General features: G+C 42.2%; 1 protein-coding gene across 2 annotated transcripts; it reads left to right on the top strand.

The window, feature by feature from the left end:
• The first annotated feature begins 432 nt into the window (after window positions 1-432).
• Window positions 433-27,724, top strand: cyfip2 (cytoplasmic FMR1 interacting protein 2). Of its 2 annotated transcripts, XM_085420896.1 has the most exons (30): window positions 433-603; window positions 8,648-8,797; window positions 8,908-8,997; window positions 11,261-11,338; window positions 12,645-12,746; window positions 12,932-13,113; window positions 13,216-13,312; window positions 13,870-13,998; window positions 14,112-14,216; window positions 14,304-14,392; window positions 14,546-14,783; window positions 14,946-15,098; window positions 15,296-15,435; window positions 15,522-15,669; window positions 17,236-17,389; window positions 17,610-17,766; window positions 17,848-17,944; window positions 19,416-19,492; window positions 19,592-19,700; window positions 19,802-19,921; window positions 20,014-20,213; window positions 20,308-20,395; window positions 20,504-20,647; window positions 20,794-20,884; window positions 22,824-22,954; window positions 24,617-24,689; window positions 24,832-24,926; window positions 25,427-25,665; window positions 26,371-26,518; window positions 26,618-27,724. In XM_085420896.1, the coding sequence occupies exons 2-30, from the start codon at window positions 8,681-8,683 to the stop codon at window positions 26,783-26,785; spliced, it is 3,759 nt and encodes a 1,252-aa protein (XP_085277022.1). In that variant the 5' UTR covers window positions 433-603; window positions 8,648-8,680; the 3' UTR covers window positions 26,786-27,724. The 2 variants fall into 2 exon arrangements, with proteins under 2 accessions (XP_085277022.1, XP_085277031.1); XM_085420905.1 differs by lacking the exons at window positions 24,617-24,689; window positions 24,832-24,926; window positions 25,427-25,665; window positions 26,371-26,518; window positions 26,618-27,724 and adding an exon at window positions 23,364-24,609.
• The last annotated feature ends 88 nt before the right edge of the window (window positions 27,725-27,812 follow it).

Here is a 27,812-nt window from a genome sequence, read left to right as displayed (position 1 = left end):
TAAAGTACTGTATTCAACACATACGTTTGAAATAATAAACAATAATATTTAACTACATGCTACTACATGCAACTTGAATTCATAATTATAAATAGTGGTACAAGGTGGGTGAAGTAGGGCCCTTTACTTTTTTCTATATCCTATTTATCATGTAATTAGAATTCATACAGAGAACTAAGAATTTACCACCGCCTCCTTTAAATGAGGTTACCCTCAGTTTCCCTATACATACAACATATACCCACAGCTTTTGATGTTGTCAATTTAAAAGCCTGAAACGCATTGTGTATTTATCCGTACCCAAAGTATTTTTAAGCAGAAAACTAGCTCAAATGAAGCGAATCAACATGTCGGGGCTCCTCTCATCATCGCCTGTGCTCCACTGTGACTGTCTCTTTAAGAAAATGCACTTGCAGCCATTTTCTGCTCTTTGTGTGGGGTGGATTAGCACCGGGTTGGTACTGGGCGAAACTAGAGCATCAGTCGACATAGAAGACGTGGAAAAAAAGAAAAGAAAAACCTAGGAAACATTGGCTCGCCGTCGCAGACCGCGACACGGTCCGCCCGATTTAGTTTGTCGCCGGACGGACATGCAATTTTCAGGTATGTGGCAAAAAGTAGCGATGGATGCAGACGCAGCGAAGAAGATGAACGGGGCTGGTGATGTGCTTTGGGTAGTGATGATGGCTGGAGACTGGAGTGCTGTTTTTCCCCCCCCTTCTTTTTATTTTGCCTCCTTTTCGCATTTCACATCCTTTCCCTTTACTTATCTGTCCGTGCGCAAATGTAACAATAGGGGGATCCTTGTAAATAGGAGGGACTTGATTGGGATCGAGCGCCCCGCTTTATCGTGGATAATTGTGGCACATGAATGGGATCCCCGTTAGCTTACATCGGCATCGTAGCTCACGCTGAGATGGGTGGGGTGAGGAGAGGGTGCCTGTGTGGCAAGTGCACTGATGAATGATGGAGCACGTAAGGCTCCACGGTTTTCTGAGCTGATAACAACCGTTTCGCTGCACAGACACAGAAAGATGTCGAAAAATAACGTTTTGGTGTTTCAGATTGCTCGATTTCACGACGATGCTCTGGCTTTTTAATTTTTTCCCCCCTTAAAGGTCCTCTCCCCTCTTTCCAATCGACTAACAGGCCACAGCACGGCCAGATGCACAGGATTGTTTCACAGCTATCACACCAGCAGGCAGGCAGGGCCGTTACTTGTGCTCAAATGACAGGTTCACCCACTTCCGTCTCAGACAGGCTTAGTCTAAACCCAGATGTTTTTCCTTTCCATTTCTCTCCTACAGACGAACCTGCCAGTTTGGGTAGAAATGTAAGCCTGCCATTGCTGCAGACTCTCTGAGCTGTAAATCTGTATGCCAGACCCTCACCCACAAGCAGTGATGTAATGCTTGAATCTTGATGCTTTGCTTCTGCTAACACTAAGGATTGCAAAATTAAAACCACAATGAAAATGAAACCCGGTGCCATTAATAGTCAGGTAAAATTAGGATTGTTTTTTTTTTTGTTTTTTTTAAAAAGAGTCTTCTTTAGGTTTGTGATAGTTTTACGGGAAAACTTCACATTTTTGACTGACTAAAACGAGTGTTTCTTGTTTCTCTGAAAGTGTAATTTGCTAAGATTGATAATAATAACAATTATTGTTGTCAGTAGTAGTAGAAGTAGTAGTATTAATAAGAATAATTTGTTGCAATTCAGGTATTATTGTTAATATTAGCTTGCTAACCTCGCTCATGTGTTAAAACACACACACACATATGTTAATTTATGATGTTTTTTTTTTTTTTTTTCATGATTGCACTGTATTCAGTCAAATGGCAAAAAGTATTGTTCATATACACTAAAATATAAATAGATAAATACATAGGTTTATTGTTTGTCTTCTTTGCAAAATCCATATTCATTGCATAAGATAAAGTAATCAATTACTGGCATTAGTAGCATCACTGCTTGATTGACATTTATTTACAGATATACATTCCAATGAACCCAGAGTACCACGGCACTAAAATCTGTTAAGCAAAATGTGTTTACAAAAACTACAACATGCATGTAACATACACATATGTCAACAACGTACATGTAGTGTACATCTAATGTCAACAACTAACAAGTACACGTAATGTCAGCCACATACACGTAACATACACGAAATGTCAACAACATACATATAATGTTGTTCATTTTTCAGGTCAGGTACTTCACCTACATTTATAATTTGTAAAGATTTGACTGGTATTAAAAAAAGTTCCCAAAAGCTACATAGATGTTAATAATCCTGGTAACATAGACAGTTTACATAGTAAGTTACAGATTCAATTGTGTCTAAGAGGGTTAATACATACATATGCTACGATCATTATATAAGATAATAATTAGTTGCAACTCAAGTGCTAACATTACTGAAGTGAATTCAAGGTTGGTTTCTACGAAAGTTGGCTTACTGCCACCTGAAGTGAAAAACCATCAAATCATTTACTGTGAAGTCGGTCATGGTCATGTTTGTCATGCTTTAAAATTAGAAGAAAAAACACATCTAAACACCACCACAGCATCCCGCTATTATTGTCACAGAGAGATGTCTGAACTGCTAAGGCTAGTTACCAGCTGTATGCCAGGCTAATGTGGTCTAAACCAGTATACAGCTAGAAATGGAGCTGTCTAAAACATCCCTGTTTGAACCATCTGCTGAGAATAAATCATGAGTGGTTAAAATTGACTCATAAACTCATCTCATCCCCGTTTCTCCTTTTAAGAGCTATGCTGTGAGTGCAACCAGGCAGTTCCCTTTAACGTAAAAGGGAAGATTGAATTATATCCTTTAGCTTATTATCTATTTTGCTTTTGGGTAGTGAGGGGGGCTGGAGCCTATCCCAGCTGTCATAGGGCAAGAAACAGGTTAAGGCTGATTCTTGACATGAGACACCTACAGTCATTTTAGAATCACCAATTAACCTAAACCCAAGCATGCCTTTGGGTTAGGGTTAGGTAGCTGGAGTAACTGGAGAGAACCAATCAGAAAAGCCCCAGATTGGAGTTCAAACCAGACATTCTGTCAGTGAGGCAATAGTGGAAACCACAATACCAATGTGCTGCTTTCATACCAGTTCCATTCTATTAAATTGGTTAAAATTAATATTTAAACATCCTTATATCTCCAGAGTTCTTCAGAAAACAGTATATTAAGGAGCAACTGAGTAGTCCGTTGTGAAAGATGTGTTGGAAGCAGGAAACTGGTCAACAGTAAGAACTTGCAAATGCCAAATTGTGATAGCTAGAAGACTAATTAAGGGCACCTCCTAAACAGAGGGCTTTGTGGGGTATTCCTGGTGTGCAGTAGTTAGTGCCAACCAAAAACTTGGTGAAACGGCAGTTTCTTTGTCAGGTAACAAGGCTCGTTAATGCTTTTTTTTGGAAGGAAAGGCTTACTTGTGTGAAGAGCTGAAACACAAATTGCTGGAAACTTAATTCTGGCCATGATGCTGACCCCTGTTTGTGCTCACAGGAAGCATGTGAGCATTAAAGTGGCCAATGGTGGGCTGCTCTGATTAATCATCATGTGGTCGGCTATATGTGTGCAGTGTTTACCTGGGAAAGCTATATAGGTCCATAAGCTAGAATATTGGAATAAGTCAGTGTGATCATCAGGAAAGCATTCTGCTAGGAAACCTCGGGGTCATTATCACTCATGTGAGTTTCATTTTTCCACTTATCACCTACCTAAACATTGTGGCAGACAACAGCATTCAGCACATTTTCTCCTTTAGCAGAACAATTTGCTCTGCAAGAGTCCGATTTGTTGATTAGGCCTTCAGATTTCCGAGATCTAAATCCTGTGGGATGTATCCAAAGAGGAAAAAACAATATGTGCAGGTCCCACCTCACAACTGTTACTTGCCCGAAACAGCTCAGTGATTCAGGGTACAAGTACAACTATTTTGCAGTTGACTGATTTGAGAAACACAGCGAGACAATGAGTCTAGATATAAATAACGAACTAGACAAAGAAAAAGGAAGCAGCGCAAGCTGTTGTGGAACTGTAGCAGTCAGATGAAGTTATTATTATCACCACTTACAAATGTATTTTCATAAAGTTGCCAACATAAATACAACTAGATACACCTGGTTCACTTTTCGTTTGCTGTCTGTACTTTCCAAGCTTGCTGATGGTTATGCGAGGCATGCTCTTGTTCTTTCCCTAGTCTATATTCATCTCTGCAAGCATGACATCACAGAAATCATAAGATGAAAGCAGTTTTTTTTTTTTTTTCTTCTTCTTCTTCTTGTGCTGCTTTCAGAAATGACAACCAGCCTGTGAAATACCTCAGCCACACACCGTCCCCTGCACAGGATGCTCTGCACAGACGCTGCTGGGACGCACATTTAGCCGCAGAGTTAGTTGGTGTCGCTGAACGTTTTCTAAATGATCGCATGCGTGACTAAATGCTCGAGATCCGTATTGTGCCTGCCTTCAATGCTGATCACATATGGTCTTATTGCGTGTATTACAAAGCTAGCCTTGGGTGGGAGATCCCATGGAGTGGTGCGAGGCTGGAGTTGACACACTTTCTCTCACTTTGTCTTCCTCTCGGGCAAGATGTATTACACAAAGGCCTAGCAGCGCAGAGTGGTCATATTTTTTTTTATTTTTTTTTTCTGCCTGTTACATCATGCTCCATGTTCTGACTGCATCTCATTCCTTTCCTCTGCTTTATTCATGATATTCTGGGATCTTCTCACCACCTCATTGTTTAGTGCTGTCACGAAGACATCAGACCAGAGCTCTTCATGTATAGAGGCTGCAGTTATAACGTGAACTCGGCGGGGGGGAGGGAATATTACTGTGTGAGTTTTGTGAAGCGAGTTGTTGTCTCGTTGCCTCATTTGTCCCTCTTTGGTTGTTCTACTAGGTTTCCAAGTGCCCAGAAGGGAATGAAGGGGCCCTTTTTGCTGGGCGAAGATGCACATACACACAGAGACTGACAGATAAACCTACTGTTTAACAGAGCCCTGTATAGGGTGGGAAAGTTTGTTCAGCCAACCCAGGCTTTAGAGCGCGTCTGTATTTGCATGCACAGATGGGAGTTTAGCAGCACTGAGCGCGTTTGTCTGCCCGACAAAGCCCCTGTAGCGAGCTGCGTGTTTCATTTTCTGTATGCCGAATGGTTATAAATAACCAGCCAGGTCTTAAAAGAATCAGGCAGTGTGCGCATCCAGGTTGTAAAGCAGCACAGCAGTGTAAAGAATACAGGAAACACTCTGTTCAAGATGACAAAATCCTCAGACGTTTAAAAAAAGGGGTTTCTCACACACACACACACACACACACACACACACACACACACACACACACACACACACACACACACACACACACGTGTAGAGTATAAGTTGGTACACAACATCCTTGATACACTGCCGGCTTTTATCTGTTTCACAACCACCGTGTCCACATTAAACGTCATACTTAAAATTATGGAACAGAAACAAAAAGAGCAGTTAAAGGGCGATAGCGCTCAGCAAATGAGTGGTACTCTATACCATAATGGAAAATGATGTCACCGATAATCAACTAAAGAAGCGGTTATTCACACAATAGCAGAAACGGGAAGTGGAACAACCTACATTTAGCATCCAGTAATCATTATACTTATCTGTGTACGTGTTTACGTGTGTTGATCATGGTAAAATCTGATATTGATGAGACCCGCTGTAGCTGGAAGTACTGCAATAGTGACAGAAGGTTGGTAGTTGTTGTTTTTTTTTTTTTTTCCTTTTGTGGTGTTGTAACACCACAACATACACTCACGAAACTTTATGGGTCTTTAGTTCAGATCAAAATAAAGGTTGAGTTTTGAAAGCCCGTGTGGTCTGATCCACAAGCGCTAACTAAAGAGGCCAAGTGGCCGTTTACCCACTTGTGCCACATTCTTTTTTTTTTTTTTCTTCTTCTTCTTCTTTATTTTGTGTTGCAGTGTAAACTGTATACAGAGCTGCAGCACCCATATAAAGTATCTTTACTGTGTGTGCATATATTTTGGAAGCTGGGTGAGGTCTGAGAACTCGGTGCTGTTTGACTGGTGGCCTACCATGTGAAAAAAATGTCACAGTCTGATATGACAGGAAACCCCACCCACTTTCTATTCAGATCATTTGTGATCATTGGTTAAGCCTGCATATGCGACCATTACCGATGACCAAGAGCCGGCGAACTCATTATGTAGGCTTCTCGTCACAAAATGACGGTTTTGCAGATTCTGCATTTACTTCCCATTTCCCACTGTTGGAGGATTTTATTTTTCAATTTCCCCTCTCTTGTATTTTGGTGTTCACACTTTCCTCTCTGCTTGTGCTGGCTGTGACTGTGTAGTTTTTAACGTTATCCTGCAGTGTGAAATCGTAATCATGCATTCATATATACCACCTGATATTTATTTGAATTGATAAAAAAGTACAAAGCTGCCAGCAATTTGAGAGTTTAACAGGAAAGCAGATTTTGCCAATGCCGCATTTACAAGATAACACGTTTTTGTGTTTGCTGTCGAACTTTCACTGTTTTTCGAAGCGTTTTCTGCTTTTTGCCAGATCAATGGCATTTTCCAGGTCTTGGCATTTCATGAATTATGCTCTTCAGATATTCTTCTAGTCAAGCAAAAAGCCAAAAAGGAAACTGCAAGGGGCCTCTTCCCCTTTCTTCCCCCCAAGTGATACAGGTGCAGGGTGAATGCACACACTTTCTGCACCAAAACAGGGTTTCATGGGAGGAAATGAAGTTGTCTAGACATACTAAGACAGTGTCTGGTGTATGTGTCCTTTAACCCTGCAGTATCTGACTATAGAATGCATTTGAATTGCTAGAGTGTAACCTGCTTATTCATTTTTATCTGTTTATTCAGTAATTTCTTGATCAGTTGTCCCCTGACTTTTCTGTCCGATTGAGACAAGCACCCCAGGTTCATTTTGCTGCACAGTATCACGTGTCAGTTTGGGTTTTTTGTATCGAGGACACCAAATATTGATATTTTATTATTATTATTTGAAAAGAAACACATACATGAAAATACTCTGGAGATACTACTCTACTAACAAGAGGGCTCACCTCCTGATATAATATTACCTTAGCAAAATTACAATAAATCAGGCCAAACAGAAAAGACACATTTAGCTTGACAGAGTGTATAATTGACCCCATGCAACCGTAGACTGATAGCAGACTTGATTCTGTGTTATGGCAGGTTTTACTCACAGTTTAAAAAACGGTTACTCACAAAATATAACTTTAAGGATGTAATTTACAATTGAAAAAGGTAATAAATGGACTGAGAGCTTAAAGTGTTTTATACAACATGCCTCATTCACCCATTTATACAAGCACTTTTTTCTAAGCTCTTTCTATGTAAGTGCTTTGATGCGCCAGAGAGCAACTTGGGGTTAGTATCGTGCCCAAGGATATTTGGCATGCAGACTGGCGGAGCAAAGATCAGAGATCGAACCACCAACCTTCCCATCAGTAGATGAGAGCTACAGCCACCCCAAATTGCAGTACATGTCAGTGCAATACAGAGCCTATCCGATTGTTAAGTGATGACGTGACGAATCCTACTTCCGGACCTAAAGTAGTCTGCGTTTAATATGGCTTTTGTGTTGTTAACATGTTTAATGTTATGTATTTTCTTCTATTTAATCTCAAAAAGCTCCTAAAACAGTCAGTAATCACTGTTGACCTCCCTCGGCTTTTATTACCGCTAATCATTTATTTAAGCTCAGTTTTTAAAACCTTAGGATGTAACTACAGCCCAGCCCATGCAGCAGTATATGAATGACTAACCTCGTATTGTGGATGGATTATCTCAGTTGTTCTCCTGGCTGAAGTTTGGTCCTTTTACAGCATCCTGCCATGCGATTACATTTGTTCCTGACCACCGAGAACACTCACGTTAACTTTTATCGAGTGGAAAAAAAGTTAGCTTGTTTATATTATGCTAACATAGCTGTGTCACTAGCGGTCACGTAGCACATCATTATATACCAGCTAGCCAAACTTCAGTAACCCTACAAACGTCACTGCTGTTTAGTTTTCTGTCTTCATTTATGCTGGAAGTGATAGCAGAGCTGTACGTTTTAATTTGTTTCCAAAACCCCGCAGTCAGGAATGCTATATTGTATTTAGATGGAAGCTAGCGAGCTAACTTCCTGCTAACTTCTAACTCCGTTAAATGTCATAAATTCCGTTTTCATGGATGCCTGGATGTTAAACTCAATTGTTACACCTGGTAGAGCAGAACGCTGATCATTTTATTAAAGATGAAAGACTTTAGACAGTTTTTCAACTCTCAGTAATGCCATAGTGATCGTTTGATATATGGACCTGCAGCGGAGTTTAGGCCCAGACACGGCTAGTGACGTCAGACTTAACGACCGGATTGCAAAAAGTATTGTGTCGTGACTGACCAAGTCATTTTCACCTGTAACTTTTTGACCCGTTTGCCGACATATATGTGTAAAACTGCAGTAGGAAGTACTCGTGTGAGACCTTCTGTTTTGGGAATCACAAAAGCACTTTTCCTCCTTTTTGCGGTGCCTCTTTAACTCCTATCTTTCCTTCTGTTTTCTCTTTCTATGTCAGCCTGGGGCGTTGTTTGAGTGACACCTCGTTACCATGACGACCCACGTGACCCTGGAGGATGCTCTGTCCAACGTGGACCTGCTGGAGGAGCTGCCGCTCCCGGACCAGCAGCCGTGCATTGAACCCCCTCCCTCCTCTATTATGTACCAGGTACGCACTGGTTCACAGTGCCGCCACCGCTGCCACCTACCATCGTCCCCAGCTGATTGGTCCTTTTCAGTGTACAGTCTTTTGACCCCTTTTTGTCTCTCCTTCGGCAGGCAAATTTTGACACCAACTTTGAAGACAGGAATGCTTTTGTGACTGGCATCGCCCGTTACATCGAGCAAGCCACAGTCCACTCCAGCATGGTGAGACCTGCGGCGCTGGTTACTAAAATAAACATCACGGGATTGCTCTCCATTCCACTGTTTTTTTTTTCCTTTAATAGCTAACTAGTGAAATTCAGTCTTTTGTGGTCTCAACTCAGTAGTTTTTGTTCCTCTTTCAGTAAAATCAAAGCAGACTGTGGGAAGCAGCCTCGTGCCCTTAAAGAGAGCCTCGTTTCATGTGAATTGATTATCATTTGGCTCGGCCTGTGGCGGGACACACATAAAAATAACGCACGCACACTCTTGCAGACACAAATTCCACTCACACGCTGGTGAATCAGAGAGGCAGCCGAGCACTAAACATCCCTCCCCTGATTGTGAATGAACAGAGAATGTGATGTGACTGTCGAAGAGGGGAAGTGAGAGCTTTATTTAACCGGTTCAACGAGGAAGTCACATTCAGGTTGAGGCCAGGCTATTTGGGGGCACTCGTCCTTTAGCCGCAGGGATGGAGGAATCTGTCTTTCCTATTTCTGAGAGGATGAAATGTTTCCCTGCTAAAATATTTATCAAGTCCTGCAATGTGGGTTTAATCTGAGATGTGTGATGTGTTTAGTAGCTTTGCAGAATGTCTGTTACTAAGATATAGTACCGTGTAAAGGTATTCACCCCCTTCCAGATATCTTTTTAGATATCTTTTATTTTATTTTTTTGCTTATTTGTCACACTTCAAACAGATGTTAATGTTAGACAAAGATAACCTGAGTCAATACCAACTGCAGTTTTTTAGGGAAGAAGAAGCTATCTAAACCTACCTGACCCTGTGTTAGAAGCAGTTCTCCTAAACTTCCCCTAACTGTGCCACAGCAAGAACTGCAATCAAGTGTATGCAATAACTGGCAGTGAATCTTTCACCTCAATGTGGAGGAATTTTAGAGAGCTGTTTTAAATCAGGTACATCAGAGGGTTTTCAAGCATGAACGGCCTGTTTAAGGCCATGCCAGAGCATTTCAATTGGGTTTAAGTGATTAGGCCACTCCAACACCTTTATTTGGTTTTTGGTTTTTTTGAGCCACCCAGAGGTGCTCTTACGGCGTGTTTTGGATCATTGTCCTGCTGTGTATCCCAAATGTGCACAGATTGATGGCTGGACATTCTCCTTCAGGATTTTCTGGTAGAGAGAAGAATTCATGGGTTGAAGTCATCCAGATCCTGAAGAAGAAAGCAGCCTCAGTCCATCACACTACCTCCACCACTGCGTTTGACTGGTGGTGTGATGTTCTTTATATGAAATTCTCTCTTTGATTTTACACCAGATGTAACGGCACTCAAAGATTCCACAAAGTTCAGCTCTCTTCTTGCCAGCCCACAAAAGATTTTCGCCTCGAAAGTCTCGGAGATCATCAATCAGAATCAGAATACATTATTGATCCCTAGGGGAAATGATTTTGGGTACAGTGCTCCAGGCTTTTTTTTGGCAAATGTAAGACGAGCCTTTGTGTTCTTTGTGGTCAGCAGTGCTTTTCACCTTGGAACTCTCTCACAGGTGACATTCTTGCCCAGTCTCCTCTTGTTGAATTTTAAATCATGATCACCGACCTTAACCAAGACAAGTGAGGCCTGCAGTTCTTCAGGTGTTGTTCTGGGTTCTTTGGTGACCTCCTAGATGAGTGATCGATGCGCTTTTGGAGTAATTTTGGTTGCCTGGTTTAAAGTTTTGTCTCCATTTGTGGATAATGGCTCTCACTGTGATTCACTGGAGTCCCAAACCTTTACAGATGACGTGGTAACCCGTCCAGACTTCAGTGTTTTACATCTGTTCTTCATTTTATTAGAGATCAAAGCTTGATGAGTTGCTAGATGAGATTTTTGTAGCCTGCTTCAGTTTGTTAGAGAGGTTATAGTTAAGTGTTTTGTTGATTCGAAAGAGCTGGCAGTAATCAGGCCTGGGTGTGGCATGTGAAATTGAATTCACAGTTAATTAATGAGTTAACAGTTAATGGGGGAGGGGAGGTTTTCACAGAGGGCCGGGTACGGTTGGGTCATTTTTATTTTTACTGTTTTAATGAATAAAATCATCATTTAAAAAAATTTATTTTGCATTTACTCAGGTTTTTGTCTAATAAAATAATTAGTTTGATCATCTGAAACAAAAAAAATGTGGCATGTGCAAAAAAGAAGATGGGAAATACTTTTTCACAGCAATGTAGATATAATCTTGAGCTTGTTGAGGTATCTAGTTCTGGCGTGACTTCAGCTGTGCATGAGGAATTAAATGTCTTTGTTCTGTTTATTTCTACAGAATGAGATGCTGGAGGAAGGACATGAATATGCTGTGATGCTTTACACATGGAGAAGCTGTTCCAGAGCCATTCCCCAGGTTAATGATCACTTCCTTCATGTCCTCACATCTTAACCTTTAGATCTAATGCTAAACCATCATAACAGAGTTTTATTCAAGCTGTCACACTGTCTTTTCACTGTAAGGAACAATTACTCAAAAAGGCCGTATGAAAGGCAGATGTTGCCAGGCTTGAGTTGTGGGTTGGTAGTTGGGTTGCCTAACTTTGCACCGTTTTGCCACTGAACCAGAAGCTCAGCTGCAGGCGGTGGTGATTCTACAGAGCAGAAACAACACTGCCTGCAGCTGAGCTTCTGGTTCACTGACAGCTGTATTTTTAGCTATAAATAAAAAGGGGGGGAAAAAAATCAGAAACCACCCTGTTACGTAAAAAATTCAAACCGAATTAGACTGCAAAGCATTTGCCTTAACAAAGGGGTGCAGTCACAAGTTCAACACAGTCAGGCTTTTTTACATTAGCTGGCTCAACGAAACCTTAAACCCCAGTCAGAGGCATTGCAGCGGGTGGTTGTCGGCTTTTTCTGTTTGTTCAGACTTTCTCTGTGCACGCTCACATAAACTGACCCTCAAGTGCTGCCCACTTAACTCCCAGAGGAACATGTGAGAAAAGGAAATATAAAGACTATTAAAAGAAAGTCAAACTTCAAACACTGCAAATAAATCAAGGTGGGAGGATGCTGTAAAAAATCATTCAAATGTAGCGAACTTGTATGTTCATATTGTCCTACTCAGTGTGCCCTCATTGATGCTGTTTATGGCTAAGTCGCTCTCGCTACAGTCAGGACTTACTCTGTCCTGTATTCTGAAGATGTGGAAATTGTGGCCAGATGAGAGTGAAATCAATTTCACACATTGGATATTCTTAAGCATTAAAAGTCTACAAATTGGCCGATCGATTCACTCATCTTTGTCCTGTCAGCTGCTGGACTGAGCAGCAAATTAGGACCACGCAAGCTGGACCTGCTCAGCGTTCAGTGTTAGTTGCCATGGCGATGTAGACGGGTTAAAAAGAGAGAGAGAAAGAACTCTAACTTTAAACTGAGCATACCTCACTAATCTTGTTTCCTAGTACACCCCGCAGGTCTGCAGTGTGACCTTAATGATTTTATTGTTACATGTAACAAAGTTCCCCAAAACTGACGTTTACAGTTTTAAACGAAAATGTTTAGTAATCGCGATTTTTGGGAAAACGGAGCAAAAAGATGGGAGTGGGGTGGGGTCGTGGGGGATCGGAGCAGCTAATATGTTACCTGGGGGAAAGTATATGTGGTGCATTGTTGCTGTGAGATCAGGCTGTGTGATGGCACCATCTTGTGTCTGCTAGGTGAAATGCAACGAGCAGCCCAACCGAGTGGAGATCTACGAGAAAACGGTGGAAGTGCTAGAGCCCGAAGTGACCAAGCTCATGAAGTTCATGTACTTCCAGGTAAGATCCTACTTTAAGATTACATAAACTAGATCAATGAAACTCTATGATAAAGCACTAAACAGACCAACGTATGTTTATGTTTATAGAGACAAAGGAGGGTTTTTAAACATTTTTTATGCATATGTATTCATTATTAATAGAGCTGTTGATAATCAGTTGGTTTTGTGTTTGTTTTTTATCAGAGGAAAGCCATAGAACGCTTCTGCAGCGAAGTGAAGCGTCTGTGCCACGCCGAGAGGAGGAAAGACTTCGTGTCTGAGGCCTATCTGCTCACTCTGGGCAAATTCATCAACATGTTCGCAGTGCTGGACGAACTGAAGAATATGAAGTGTAGCGTCAAAAACGATCACTCTGCCTACAAACGGTAGTGAACCCTAAGTAAAGAGATTCAAATGTACGTTTTTTGTTTTGTTTTTTTCTCACGCTGCAGAGCCAAACTAACTTTCCTCTCCTCTCCTACCTCTAGGGCAGCTCAGTTCTTGAGGAAGATGGCTGATCCCCAGTCCATCCAGGAGTCTCAGAATCTCTCCATGTTTTTAGCGAACCACAACAGGATCACTCAGGTCAGTGCGGGGATTATGCGTGGCTAATAAAAGACTATGACTTAGGTTCCATCTTTCTTTTGTTTTTTTTAGTGCATCTTTGTGAAAATAGACATTTTAATTGGGGGTTTATTGCAAATACAATTAAATATCCTGGTGATAGTACAGCAGGTGACTTGGATTGCTCCAGGATAATGACTTGAGCGAATGAATGACTCACAGCTGTACTCAAGGTGTCACAGAGCTGCTGCCTGAATGTTAGTCAGAGCAGAGGAGCTGTTATGTAATTAGTGTGGCTGTTCTCACCTAAATCAGCCTTTAACTTGCTGAACGCTGACCCGACAGGAAGTTTCTCATTGAAAGTCTGCTTATTAAGATTTAACAGCTGCCGGGGTTACGGCTCAGTGTATTGCTGGTTTTTGGTCCTCTTGAATTGTGTTCGATCTTATTTTATTTGTGTTGTTGTTGATGCTTAATCCCACGTACGCACAGGGTACAGTGAGTCCTCCTTTCTTGTGTTGTCAGTGCATTACTGTTTATCTAAAGGTGACTTGTTGTGTCGCGCTTTTTCCGTGCAGTGCCTGCATCAACAGTTGGAGGTGATTCCCGGCTACGAGGAGCTTTTGGCAGACATTGTCAACATCTGTGTAGACTATTATGAGAACAAAATGTATTTGACGCCTAGCGAGAAACACATGCTGCTTAAGGTAAGCGCGCGTTTGACATCGTTATCTGCCGCCAGCTCGCAACATTTCGAAACTATCTCTTTCTGGCGTCTTTTTGCCAATTTGTCTTTTCCCCTTCCGTTTCTTTTTGACAGGTTATGGGCTTTGGTCTGTACCTGATGGATGGGAATGTGAGTAATATCTATAAACTAGATGCCAAAAAGAGGATCAACCTGAGCAAGATCGACAAGTTCTTCAAAGTAAGGGCTTTTAAGCGTTTTCTTTTTCCCATTACACGCTTTGTTGTGTTTATCCCACGAAGTGAGGCATTCACTCTTGTTTCTCAGCTGCAAGTGGTGCCGCTGTTTGGAGACATGCAGATCGAGTTGTCACGCTACATTGAGACGAGCGCACACTATGAAGAAAACAAGTCCAAGTGAGCAAACCCATCCACCGGTGTAATTTACAGAAATCTGGATGTTACTCTTCTTTTTTTTTCCACCACTACAACTACAGGCCGAAGTAAAATTCCTTGATGACCAAACTCCCACACACTCCCTCCCAACCCTCTTTTCCCATCTGTGCCCAGGTGGACGTGCACTCAGAGCAGCATCTCTCCGCAGTACAACCTGTGCGAGCAGATGGTGCAGATCAGGGATGACCACATCCGTTTCATCTCCGAGCTAGCGCGCTACAGCAACAGCGAAGTGGTGACCGGCTCGGGCCTGGACAGCCAGAAGTCAGACGAGGAGTACAGGGAGCTGTTCGACCTGGCTCTGAGGGGTCTGCAGCTGCTGTCTAAGTGGAGCACGCATGTCATGGAAGTTGTGAGTAAAGCGTGGGATTGATTGCATCCCTGTGTGGGTAGGGAAAATGCTTTGTGGGGCCGTCAGTGTGAATATGAGTGGGTTTTGGACGTATGATGTGGGTTGTTTTTTTGCTATTTATTGTTCTGGCTTTGATCTAATTATAGCTCTCCTTTGTTTCAGTACTCATGGAAACTGGTACATCCCACGGATAAATTCTGTAATAAGGACTGTCCAGGCACGGCGGAGGAGTATGAGCGAGCCACACGTTACAACTACACCAGTGAAGAGAAGTTTGCCCTGGTGGAGGTCATTGCCATGATCAAAGGGCTGCAGGTAAAAGATTATTGAAATATGAGTAGCACTCTCACTGATGTTCACTATCTGGATATTTTTTTGCACTTCAGCTGAGTGCATGGTTTGACACAAGCATAGTTTTCACTAGTTTATTTCCAAAAATGCAACTTGCACAATTGACATTAAAGCGGCATTAAAATTAGGTGATGCAATAAACGATGTTATGTGTCCCAAAGGTTCTGATGGGCCGAATGGAGTCTGTGTTTAACCAGGCCATTAGGAATACCATCTACGCAGCTCTGCAGGATTTTGCCCAAATGACCCTTAGAGAACCTCTGCGCCAGGCTGTACGCAAAAAGAAGAACGTTCTCATCAGGTACAAAAATGATGCAATCACAAATGCATCCGTTTCTTTTGTTTCAGACTAAACAACAGACGAAGTATTTTTACATTTTTCTGCAGCGTTCTCCAGGCCATTCGAAAAACTGTCTGTGACTGGGAAGGAGCCAGGGAACCTCCAAATGACCCCTGTCTGAGGGGTGAGAAGGACCCGAAAGGCGGTTTTGATATCAAGGTGCCTCGTAGAGCCGTCGGACCCTCCAGCACACAGGTGAGACGTGAAACGGACCAGGGTGCTTAAAGAATGGTGTTCAGTCTGTAGTGAAAGCATTTAGATCTGCATGTATTATCTTTGAAACTACTGAGATTTTTAAAGTAGCTTAACTTCCTATTAGCAGTTGCAAAACCTGAAAATGTACATGTGGTGTGAGAGTTGCGTGAGTTATGCTGCACGGTGTTCCCATTTAAAAGAAACTGACACTGTTTGGAGTCTGATACATTTTCATGAAGGTTATGACTTTTTAAAATACATAGATTTGGGGTGTGGGTTTGAGTAAAGGTGTTATCTTTAAATTAGAAATGAAGCTTTCTCTCAAGTTACAGTGGTCCCTCGCTATAACGAGGTTCACCTTTCGCGGCCTTGCTGTTTCGGGAATTTCTTTGTGCAATTTTGCATGCTTTTTTTTTTTTTAACAGTGCATTGTGTTCTGTTTCCCGATTGGCTCTAGACTACTGTCAATCAGTCTCCTCCGTGCCGTCTCTCCTGTACAGTACAGAATGCGTTCAGCTTGTCAAATTTACATAAATCTTTGATCGCTAGCAGTGTGACTCTGAAGTGCTGCACTGTATGTTTGTAAGTTTATCCCCAACAAACGCAAAAATGTTGACAAACCATTTTGCAACGTCAAAGGCAGTGGAAGATGCTAACCATCGCACAAAACGTTATACTTCTGGACATGCTAAAGGAAGGTAGAAGTAACTGTATTTTTTGGATTATAAGGCGCATTAAGTGAAACAAGACAGTCAGATAAGTCAAACTTTACTCAACTCATTCTTCTTGCTTCCTCTACTTCCGTACCATTGATTCATTAATATTGAATTCTCTTGCAGCTGACAGTCGTGTTTCATAAAGGTTTCAAATGAGTAATAATGGTCTGTCACATGAGCTTTTGTCCACTCATATTCGTCTGATGCAATGAGTGTAAAAGTTATATACACTACTGTTTAAGCATATCAGTTGTTTAAATGGAAACATTTTATTATTTCATAAAAAATTTAGCATATTTTGAATGTGATGCCATCACCAGTCTCAAAAATGGCAGACCATCTGCTCTTGGGTGCCCATGATCTTTGGGCCCCTGAGTGGCACTGCATTAAAAACAGGAATGATTCTGTCATGGAAATCACCGTATGGGCCCAGGAACACTTCCAGAAATGACTGTCTGTGAGCACAGTTACTATCTGCAACCTGCTATCTGCAGGTTAGAGTGCAATCATGCAAAAAAGAGCACGATCCAGAAGCATGTTCTCTAGGCCAAAAGTCATTCATAATCACCGAATAAAGGTTTTGTGGTCAGATTAATCGAAGTTTTTAATTCTTTTTGGAAAACACGCACACCGCGTCCTCCAGACTAAAGAGGAGAGACACCATCTGGCTTGTTATCAGCGCTCGGCTCTAAAGCCTGCATCTCTGTTTCATCTGTTTGTACATTAGTGCCTGTGGAAGTGGCTCCTTTTTACACTTCTATACTGGCTTCATTTTTCACCCAGGTTGCTGCTTGGTAAAAAGGAGGTTTCCACTTTTTTATATTTTAACCTTTGTCTCTCTCCTCCACAGCTGTACATGGTACGCACCATGCTGGAATCCCTAATAGCAGACAAGAGTGGATCCAAGAAGACTCTGCGGAGCAGCCTTGATGGACCCATAGTCACAGCCATAGAAGACTTCCACAAGCAGTCCTTCTTCTTCACACATTTGCTCAACTTTAGTGGTAAGCTGGAATTCTGAAAGTTCAAACAGACCAAGTTGTCAAAGGAAAAACCAGAAGAGAAGTGAATGAATACTCCACAGCATCAGCTAACATTATTAACAGCTTTTACTCTTGCTTCCTTTGTGAGGCAGAGGAAGAGCAATGAGAGCAAACATTGCTAATGCTTGCCAATCTTTTCTGCCATTTCTTTCCTTCTTCCTGCCACTGTCCTGTCACACAGAGGCCCTGCAGCAGTGCTGTGACTTGTCTCAGCTCTGGTTCAGAGAATTCTTCCTGGAGCTCACCATGGGCCGCAGAATCCAGTTCCCCATTGAGATGTCCATGCCGTGGATCCTCACTGACCACATCCTGGAGACCAAGGAGCCTTCCATGATGGAGTAAGAAGTAGATCAGTTAAACACTCATTGATTATGACTTTAAAAAAGAGCAGTATTTTAACTCCCACTATCTCTTCTCAGGTATGTGCTGTACCCTCTAGATTTGTATAATGACAGTGGCTACTACGCTCTCACCAAGTTCAAGAAACAGTTCCTTTATGATGAAATCGAGGCTGAGGTAAGTTCTAATAGCCACCATTAGGAGTATTCCCATGGAAATTTAAAGGGATAAATCTAATCTAATAATCCTCAAAGACCCCACACACCCCCAACACGGACTGTTCACACTTCTGCCCTCTGGGCGGAGGTTCAGAAATGTGAAATCCAGAACATCCAGACTCAACAACTCCTTCCCCACTGCCATCAGACTCTTGAACTGCTGACCCATTTTTGAACAGTAATAATATACCGTAATTGTCGGGCTATAAGCCGCTACTTTTTGCACAAGCTTTGAACCCTGCGGCTTTTAGTCAGGTGCGGCTTTTCTATAGATTGTCCATGATTTTTGTGATATCATAAGACGATTTGTTTTGTTTGTTCCGCTGTTGTACGGCACTACGTTGCCTGGCGGAAGGATCGGGGTTCAAGGGTGGTATGTTGGTCACATGTCCATCCGCCAGGCAACATAGTGCCGTACAAGTAGCGCGAAAAACAAACTTCAAAGTAGCGCTACGCATTCAGCGGGAGGCGTGGATGATGAGCGGCGATAAACTTGCGAAAAGCAAGTTGTGCTCAACTCTACCGGTGGATTCTGACAGCGTGGAAAAGTGTGCAAACATCCACGATCACCAACGGATTTCGAAGGGCTGGACTGCTGCATGATGAAGAGGAGGACACCGCCACGGCCCTTCAGAGGGTGTTCGACTCCGACACTGACAATGACAATGAGGATTATCTTTGGTTTTGAAAGTGACAACGAAGGAAAGAAGCTGAGAGTGGATGACGAAGCCATCCTGAGCCTGTTCGTATCCGACACTGGAGAAGAGGACTTTGGTGGTTTTAGTGCGCAGGAAGATGGTGGTGAATGACTGACTTTTCTTCTTGTTAAAGCCGTGTCACTGCACCTGAGCCTAAAAGGTAGTCCGAATCTATTTTTCTGGTGTGCTGTAGGTTACTGTTATGTACTACATGTGCAAATATGTACCCATAACTTGATTTTCAAAATATTAATAAAAGGGGTGTGTCTCCAAACAGCCATCTCTTTCCTGACAATTCGCTTTGTGCATATTCTCTTACATATGATAAGTCAATATTGAAACACCTGCGGCTTTTGGTCAGGTGCGGCTAATGTATGTACAAAACAGGATTTTCCCCTGATTTTAGCTTGTGCGGCTAATATTCAGGTGCGCTTTGTAGTCCGGGAAATACGGTATATATTTTTTTGCACATCAGGCCATCTTGCATATTAAGCCAGCATATTAAGCTATAGCTCTTTTGCACACATCTCTGTTTCAAATCTCCATATTCTGTCTCCTTTTCTGTCTTCATTTATTTGTATTATTTGTATTTATATGTTCTATTTCTATCGTATATATTTATCAGCATCTGTGGGTGTTCATTGCACAGAGAAATGCCTTTTTCTCTCGTGACACATGACAATAAATACTTTGAATTGAATCTAATAACCATTTTCTTTGCTTTGTTCTCAGGTAAACCTCTGCTTTGATCAGTTTGTCTACAAGCTAGCAGATCAGATATTTGCCTACTACAAAGCAATGGCTGGAAGGTAAAAAAAGAAAATGTGACTTTAGTATTTTAGAGTTATTGGCAGATATTTAAGCGCTCTTTGCAGACTTTACAAACTCATATGCCATGTGTTCTTCAGTGTCCTCCTAGACAAGCGCTTCAGAGCTGAGTGTAAAAATTACGGCGTAATCATCCCGTATCCTCCATCAAACCGCTACGAGACGCTGCTCAAACAGAGACACGTGCAGGTAGCAGAAACATGAAAACACATCTGCTGTATCTGTATTTATTTAACCACCAGTCTGACTTTCACACTGTATTTTTCATCAATCCCTGTTGTCTCACGCAGCTGTTGGGTCGCTCGATTGACCTGAACCGTCTGATTACCCAGAGGATCTCTGCAGCAATGTACAAGTCCCTGGACCACGCCATCAGCCGCTTTGAGAGCGAGGATCTTACCTCTATAGTGGTGAGCTCAAACATCAGGGAAACTAGTGAAAATCGTCAATCTATTTTTGTGTCCTGTGCGCATCATCCTTCTCACACTGCATGTCTGGACAGGAGTTGGAATGGCTGCTGGAGGTTAACAGGCTAACCCACCGCCTCCTGTCCAAGCACATGACGCTGGACAGCTTTGACGCCATGTTCCGCGAGGCTAACCACAATGTCTCCGCCCCCTATGGACGAATCACTCTCCACGTCTTCTGGGAACTCAACTTTGATTTCCTCCCCAACTACTGCTACAACGGGTCCACGAACCGGTCAGTTTCACGCTGTTGTTTTGCAGGAATATATTTTATTTGCTTTTACCTTTTGTGTTTTTTCTTTACCTTTTTTTCGCCTCCCTCTGTTCAGCTTTGTACGGACGGCTATTCCCTTCACCCAGGAGCCTCAAAGAGACAAGCCAGCCAACGTACAGCCTTACTACCTGTATGGGTCTAAGGTGCGGTACCATCTGTGATATTATAGTAAAGACTTGTAATTTTTTGTGTAAAGCAAACTTCCTCTTGCTTCAGAATAACATTGTGTCTGTTTCTTCTTTCCCTCTCAGCCTCTCAACATTGCATACTCCCACATATACAGCTCCTACAGAAACTTTGTTGGCCCGCCTCACTTCAAGACCATCTGCCACCTCCTTGGTTACCAAGGCATCGCTGTGGTGATGGAGGAGCTGCTTAAGATTGTCAAGAGCCTGGTATTTATCTTCATTTTCCATCCTGAAAAGCATGCTGTCCTCCCCCTCAGTGTGCTGGATCCTCACAGTTATTATTCTCCTTCCTTTTTGTGCCCTCTCTTCCCCTCGCCTGCTGTGAACTATCCATCTTCTCTGTCACTTTACAGTTACAGGGCACCATACTGCAGTATGTAAAAACCCTGATAGAAGTCATGCCCAAGATCTGCCGCCTACCGCGCCACGAGTACGGCTCCCCAGGTGAGTTCCCCAAAATTACAATGAATGGAGCACATTTTGTTGCGTTAACATTTCCACATGAGCTGTCTTTGTTCGCTTTGCTTAAATATGATTCTTTATTTGACTTCAGGTAAGTCAAATTAAGCCGTTTTTGAATAAGGGGGCAATCAGAGAAAAAGAAACTAAATGGTCTGCATATTGGTTGGTGCTTTGACCGACATAAACTTGAAATTTGAGCAATACCTGATTGATTGCTGTGAAATTTTGTACCACCAGCATACCACAATTTTAGTTGAAATATATCTGCAAAATTAATGCCATTCTCATCAAGCTGTGTACCAAGCACGAGTTTATATGTCAAGTATGATAAACGGGCTGCGGATTAGCACATTCAATATGAGATTTTTATCATCGCAGATCATTTAGCCTGAAAACCACAGCGTCAGAATAACTTCACACTACTTTAATGCACTTACAGTACTGTGCAAAAGCCCCTCATTTAAAAAAAAATGCTTTGCTTTACTTTCTTGAGCAATTGTTCTGCACGCTTTTTGAGGATGCATCAGAGTTTTGCTTTGAACGTTGGACATGTTTTGTTTGTTTTTTGAGCCACTTTCAACAATATAAAAGGCGCAAAACAGAGAACTTAGCAGAGAACCAATTTTAAACTGTATCTTTAGGTGCTTTGTTACCTGCCTGTCACAAAAAGGCAAAAAGACACTTTCATAGCTGAGTCTAGTCAAGTTGCCAAAGAGAACACAGTTTGACAGGCATAAAATAGTGTTTTTTGCACAAATTAACTGATTTCCAAAGAGCTCTTATCCAAAAACTTGTTATATCTTAACATGGTGTGTGGTTAAAAAAATGAGGAAACTAGAAAAGTGGAGAAAAATCCAGCAACCAGACCTGACACTGCAGCTGAGAGCATGCGTCTGGCCTTTCAGTTGAGTCATCTACTGTTGAAGAAGGTGGTCAAACCAAAAATTGGCTTTCAAGCTTGTTAGAGTTCTATACACTGTGTTTTTGCCTCACATAGTAAATTTTCATTTATGTTTTTACATGTTTCAGTTAATCACTGCACTTATTTTCCTATTTTTCGAGCAAAATATAAATAAACAATGCATGGCTCAAGGCTTTTGCACAGTATTCTTTACATAATGAAGAAATATGAAACAAAAGTGCTGTAACAAATGTGCACTAACTATTTATAGCTGGTTATAGGTACAGATATTTTATTTATTTGATGCATAGCACAGCAGTTTAAGTCACATTTTCCTCCAGGTTCAGATATCGCCGCTCACTATTGGAGAAAGTCCTGCACAGACTGCCTCTCTGGCTTCAGTCAGATCTTGGAAGCATTCAACAGTACTGGAATAAGATTCAGCCATAACTTGGAGAAAGCAGTACAATTCTAGATAACAACATATGAACCACTACAAAATACAGTTAGGAACACGACTGTTCTCAGCCATTTGGGTTGTGCACAATGTCCAATTAAACCACAAAAAATCCTCTACCTGCCTAATTCTTTTACATCTTTGTGCACTCCGTGACCTGCCTTAATGCATTTTGACTCTAGAGCTGTGGTTGCAGATTAGAGGCAGTCAGATGGAATATCCCTAAGAGGAGGGCTTAGTAATCTGTAGATTACTGATGTTCTGTACCCTGAGGTCTGTACCTGGCTTACTGCCTGTGATCTCACTGACAGCAGTTAATGATCCTCTTGTCCTCTGCTGCGAGGCTCCGATGCTCAGACCAAATGTGGGTCAGAGAGGCCGCGTGGACCCACTGACATCACCGCATTTCATCCCGCTAGCAAGAGATTATCAATGACATAACGAGATATTAGCAGGCGCTTGCTTCCTAGACTGTAGGAGAGTATAGATGTTATCAGCGTATCTTTAAAAATGCAGATGGAGCGCCGTATCACACCTGTCTTTTTCTCCATCTGCCATTCCAGGCATCCTGGAGTTCTTCCACCACCAGCTTAAGGATATCATTGAGTATGCTGAGCTAAAGACGGATGTCTTCCAGAGCTTAAGGGAGGTGGGAAACGCCATCCTCTTCTGCCTGCTCATCGAGCAAGCTCTGGTAGGACTTTTCTCTTTACAAGTGTCAAAATCCCATAATGCTTTAATGTGATTATTGCACACCCCCCCTCTCTCTTTTTTTTTTTTTTTGTTTTGTTACTACTGCTTTCTCAAAGATTCCTCTGATAGCTCTGTCTGTGGTCTCCGAGCACGCTCAGTAAACAGGACCACTGAAATGAAGTTCTCTTGACTGCCTTGTTTTAATGTGGGTGACCAACAAACCTGGGTGCCTGAAGGTTTCCACCCAATTTGTGGTGTTGATTCACTCGCTAAATCAAACACCACGGTCAGAAGCCATCAGGCTCCCAGTCCACACGCCCCAAAGTGTTTAATCTCTGATTGTGTGTGAGGGTTTTTTACGTTTCTGAAATACAATTCTGTTTTTCATTACACGCTGGCAACTACCACAGGTGGTAAGGATTCAGGTCTTCCTATTGGCTACCAGAAAATGACAGCATGACCAAATATGTTTGCTCTTTTATCTCTTGTTGGTTTGGGCTGCTGTTTTCTGTTGTTTCTCTTTTTTTCCGTGTTAGTTTGACACACACGCAGTTTACCTTCAATTAGCCATGGAAGCAAAAGCACTGAGACATCTTTCATTTTTTTAAAAAGAATGAGGTGAAACTAAAAGAGTGTTTGAAGAGTGCACCTAAGACGTATGCAACAATTTGTTGCTTCTGCTTCACCTCTCCGACACGTTTCACGATATTCACATTGCAAGCTTTCAGTAATCTTGCAGGAAATCAGTGAGACAGACAATCAAGCTGCAATTGTCACAGGAAATGTTTTTTACATTGAATCATAACTATTTTAGAAGGTGATCGCACATTCTTGTGCTAAACTCTGCACTTTTGCCTCCATGACTGTCTTTTACTTCTGGGCACTTGTAATGCCTGTACGCTGCCCAGATCTCACTCTTTTTTTTTTTTTTTTCTTCTTTTTTTTTTTACCATTTCTGTCTGGCTGCACTTGCTTGTGCGTCTACTAAAAGCCTAGTTGTGTGTTGTTTGTCTCTTAAGTGTGCGTTCATTCGAGTGCGTGTTGCATGGCTTTTTCTTCTAGCCGGTCCCTTTTCTTTCTTTTGTTTTTTTTAGCCGAGGTCTCGAGGTGCTGCTCCTCTGCTCTTTCTTTGATTTGTACCTTGTCGTCTTGACAAACAGTCACCACCACGATCGCTCTGACCGCTTGAAATTGCTCCTTAGTCTCTAATGGCAAAAAAACAAACAAAAAACCACGCACTGAGCCACGTGACATTTTCGATTCATTAAGATGTTTGTAAACTTGACCTCGAGCCGCTAAACCCGACTAGATGGGATTTTGTGCTTAAAGTGTTACAAATTATAATCCTTTTAAAATTGGCCTGTCATCATTGCTTGATAATCGTAGCATCATTATCCACACAGCCAAACTCTAATTCAGTTATCTTATCTCCCCACTCTCCCTAAGCCTGACATTGTGTTGACTAATCTGTCAGCACAGACCTGTGGTTCGGAGCTCGTGTTAGGCATTCAAAAATATGTCTTAAAACACTTAAATTAAGAAGTTCAGCAAAAAGCCGCCTCATGGCTGTCTGCATGCTTTGTCAGGGCATCCGTAGAGAATAACAGCGGGCGACTTCCTGGATTAAAATGAGCTGTTTGTCTGTGTTGTGCTTAAATCTCAGTCCCAGGAGGAAGTGTGTGACCTGCTTCACGCCGCTCCCTTCCAGAACATTCTTCCCAGAGTCTACATCAAAGGTATACAACAAGTTTGGAAGCGGTGAATTAAAAAGCAGACGGGTGCAAATTACATTACTCACAGTTTGAAGTTTGGGATGATCTGAGAAGCATTTTTCTTTTGAAATACGTCCGCAACTGTTGGTATTTGTGTGCCGCACAGAGGGAGAGCGTCTGGAGGTGAGGATGAAGCGGCTGGAGGCGAAGTATGCCCCTCTCCACCTCGTGCCTCTAATTGAGAGGCTGGGAACCCCGCAAGTGAGTTCAACATCCGCTCTGATGGGCATGAAAGCAGACCTGAAAGGACATATTTATAGTCTTGCAGCTTAATCATGCGACCCCTTCCTCCTGCTTTTCTCAGGCGTGTTTCATTGTTAACTATTTATTGATTATAAATAAATAATTCAAGGGAATTTGCACAATTTTCATAGCTGGTCTTCAAAAAATTTTCTCTTTAAGCTGCCAATCTTTCCCACAATTTTCTAAATTCTCTAAAGACTTTTTAGACTTTTGGAGGGAAAGTTTCTCTTCTCTCTCCTAGCATTATCCTTTAAGCTGACTGACTTACACTAGAAGCCTGCGGATTTTCAGAGGAGGAAAGAAAAAGCTGAGTAATCAGCTTTAAGTTTCTAGCAGCAAGCGACAGAGGAGGATAGCAGTGGCAAAAATCCCCTGGCAAATTCTCTAGGAAGTGAATGGTCTGATTTCTCTTTTAGATTTTCATCCTTGAGCATTCTGCCTGTTTTCTTTTTTACCAGCAAATTGCCATTGCGCGGGAGGGAGACCTGCTGACCAAAGAGCGCCTGTGCTGTGGCCTTTCCATGTTCGAGGTCATCCTAACGCGAATCCGCAGCTTCCTGCAGGATCCGGTGTGGCGCGGTCCTCCGCCCACCAACGGTGTGATGCATGTCGACGAATGTATGGAGTTCCACCGCCTGTGGAGTGCCATGCAGTTCGTCTACTGCATCCCCGTGGGCACGCACGAGTTCACGGCAGAGTAAGTGACACCTGGCAAAGAAAGTCATTACTTGCAAAGCACAGCAGCAAGCGACAGTAGAAAAGTCATTCAAGGGAAGTCTGCAGTTATCAGCAAACTAATGGTAGATTCCAAGAGTGTCTGTTGACCTCGGCTGCTTTATGGTGAAAATTAAATTCCCCACAGCCATGTGTTGATGGCTTCTGATGGCTGTTGATGTATTTTCCTTTTTTAAGCTAAATTTGACCTGCTTTGTTTTATTCTTTGGGTCCATTTTGGTGCAGATGTTGATATGACAGGTCCAGCAGTATTTTTCTCTTCTGATAAAAAGGTTAAAGTTGGCAAATCAGAAGAGAAGTTAAAGGGGTGGAAAAGTTTTGGGAGAAACTTTTTCAATACACACTATGTGACTTCTTTAGTTTCTTCCCCTTAATTAATTTTTTTTCTATCACTGTGCTACACACCCTTTACATCACCCTCCTTGAATAAGATTGCTGAAAATAAGTTGAAAGGGGCGGGCTGTGTATATGTGACAGCAGTTTGGACCCAGACAAAGGGAGGATTTTTCCATGGCGCGTTGCTCCCTTGTGTCGCCAGAGCAGCTGGAAACATTAGAGCGTTGTTGCATCATTGTTTTGCAGACTTGTCACATCTCGAGTTGTGCATCACATAATGAAAGCGCACCCCTCCGCCCCCTCCCCGTGTTGTTTGTGCTCGTCCTTACAGGCAGTGCTTTGGGGATGGGCTGAACTGGGCCGGCTGTGCCATCATCGTGCTGCTGGGACAGCAGCGTCGCTTTGACCTCTTCGACTTCTGCTACCACCTGCTCAAAGTCCAAAGGCAGGATGGCAAGGACGAGATCATCAAAAATGTGGTGGGTACACGTTATCTGCTGCGTATCCTCAATTTTGCCTTGTTGCTGAAGACTTGCAATTATAAGTCCAAAAAATACATCCCTTCTTTTCTTCCGTAGCCGCTGAAGAAGATGGCAGATCGCATCAGGAAGTACCAGATCCTCAACAATGAGATATTTGCCATCCTGAACAAGTACATGAAGGCAGTGGAGACGGACAGTTCCACTGTGGAGCATGTTCGCTGTTTCCAGCCTCCTATACACCAATCCCTGGCTACCACTTGCTGAAAAGACCTTTGAAAATTGTACACACACACACAAGTGAAGACACATTCCCCTTAGCTGTGATGCTAATTTCTGCCTCTTACTGCTCTTTGTGAGGTGTAAGGTACCACAATAGCTCCCCATTGGCTGTAAGAATCCAAAGACACGTCTCCTCAAACTGTTCCTCTATTTAATACAAATGAGTGTCTTTGGGTTCTTACGAGAAGCGGAGCACCCCAGAGGTAGAAGTGTATAGTCACGTCTCTTCTTTTTATTTCCTCGTTTGTGTGGCTTCCACTCAAGACTCGTGCATGCCTTCTCTTACTCCTTCAGTTGCTTACCTGTTCGCTGGACCACTGATACAAATGCCAAAAGAGACAAAAATTAGACTATCTGATTTTAAAAAATGTGATATGAAACGGCGCAACAAATAACAAATTTTCCAAATTATATAGATATAGATATATATAAATATATTTAAGTCCAACATGGTGCTCTTACGTGATCCGACGTCTCCCAACAGTACTCGCACAGGCACCAGTACACCTGTGCGATCTCTACGCGTGTCCTCTATTAAGACCCAAACTTGTTTATCGTGATGCATCTGTATAATAATCTACCCACTGTCCATGATACAAGGCGTCTGTCATGACGCGTTTATATACTTTTCATTACTCTCACACACGGCCTGCTTTTCAGAGGAGCGGAGGTACACTGCATCTTTGATTTGCCTTCAGTTTACCTGGTTTTTCGTCGGCCTCCTGACACGCTTTTACTCGGTAACCAGTTCCACTGTAAATTTCACCGTTGAACAAAGTGAAGTGTTGAGTGTCGTAATTGTTCTTTGTTTTTAATTATTAATATTTTAATTTAACCATCCTTTGCATACTTGCCTCTCTTCTATTGACTGGAAAACCTCATCGGTAGTTTTTTTTTTTATTTATTTATTTTTTATTTTGTTTTGTCCCCTCCTCCTCTTTTGTCTGTTGGAAAGATTTTTATATTCTGTATATGAATACAGTGATATTATTTACAGTTTGCAAAAAGACAC

This window comes from Rhamphochromis longiceps, linkage group LG2 (assembly GCF_057381845.1).
Source record: "Rhamphochromis longiceps isolate RC_006_pf linkage group LG2, R_longiceps_female_GT1.1, whole genome shotgun sequence".
Classification (NCBI taxonomy): domain Eukaryota; kingdom Metazoa; phylum Chordata; class Actinopteri; order Cichliformes; family Cichlidae; genus Rhamphochromis; species Rhamphochromis longiceps.
Note: the sequence above shows the minus strand (reverse complement) of the source record. Positions and strands in the feature narration are given on the sequence as shown.

Bases quoted from the DNA above. Each gene is read 5' to 3' on its own strand.
- cyfip2 (XM_085420896.1), top strand. From the start codon at position 8,681: ATGACGACCCACGTGACCCTGGAGGATGCTCTGTCCAACGTGGACCTG. The intron at 14,393-14,545 runs GTGAGCAAACCC...ATCTGTGCCCAG, and splicing joins TATGAAGAAAACAAGTCCAA to GTGGACGTGCACTCAGAGCA. The intron at 19,701-19,801 runs GTAGCAGAAACA...TGTCTCACGCAG, and splicing joins TCAAACAGAGACACGTGCAG to CTGTTGGGTCGCTCGATTGA.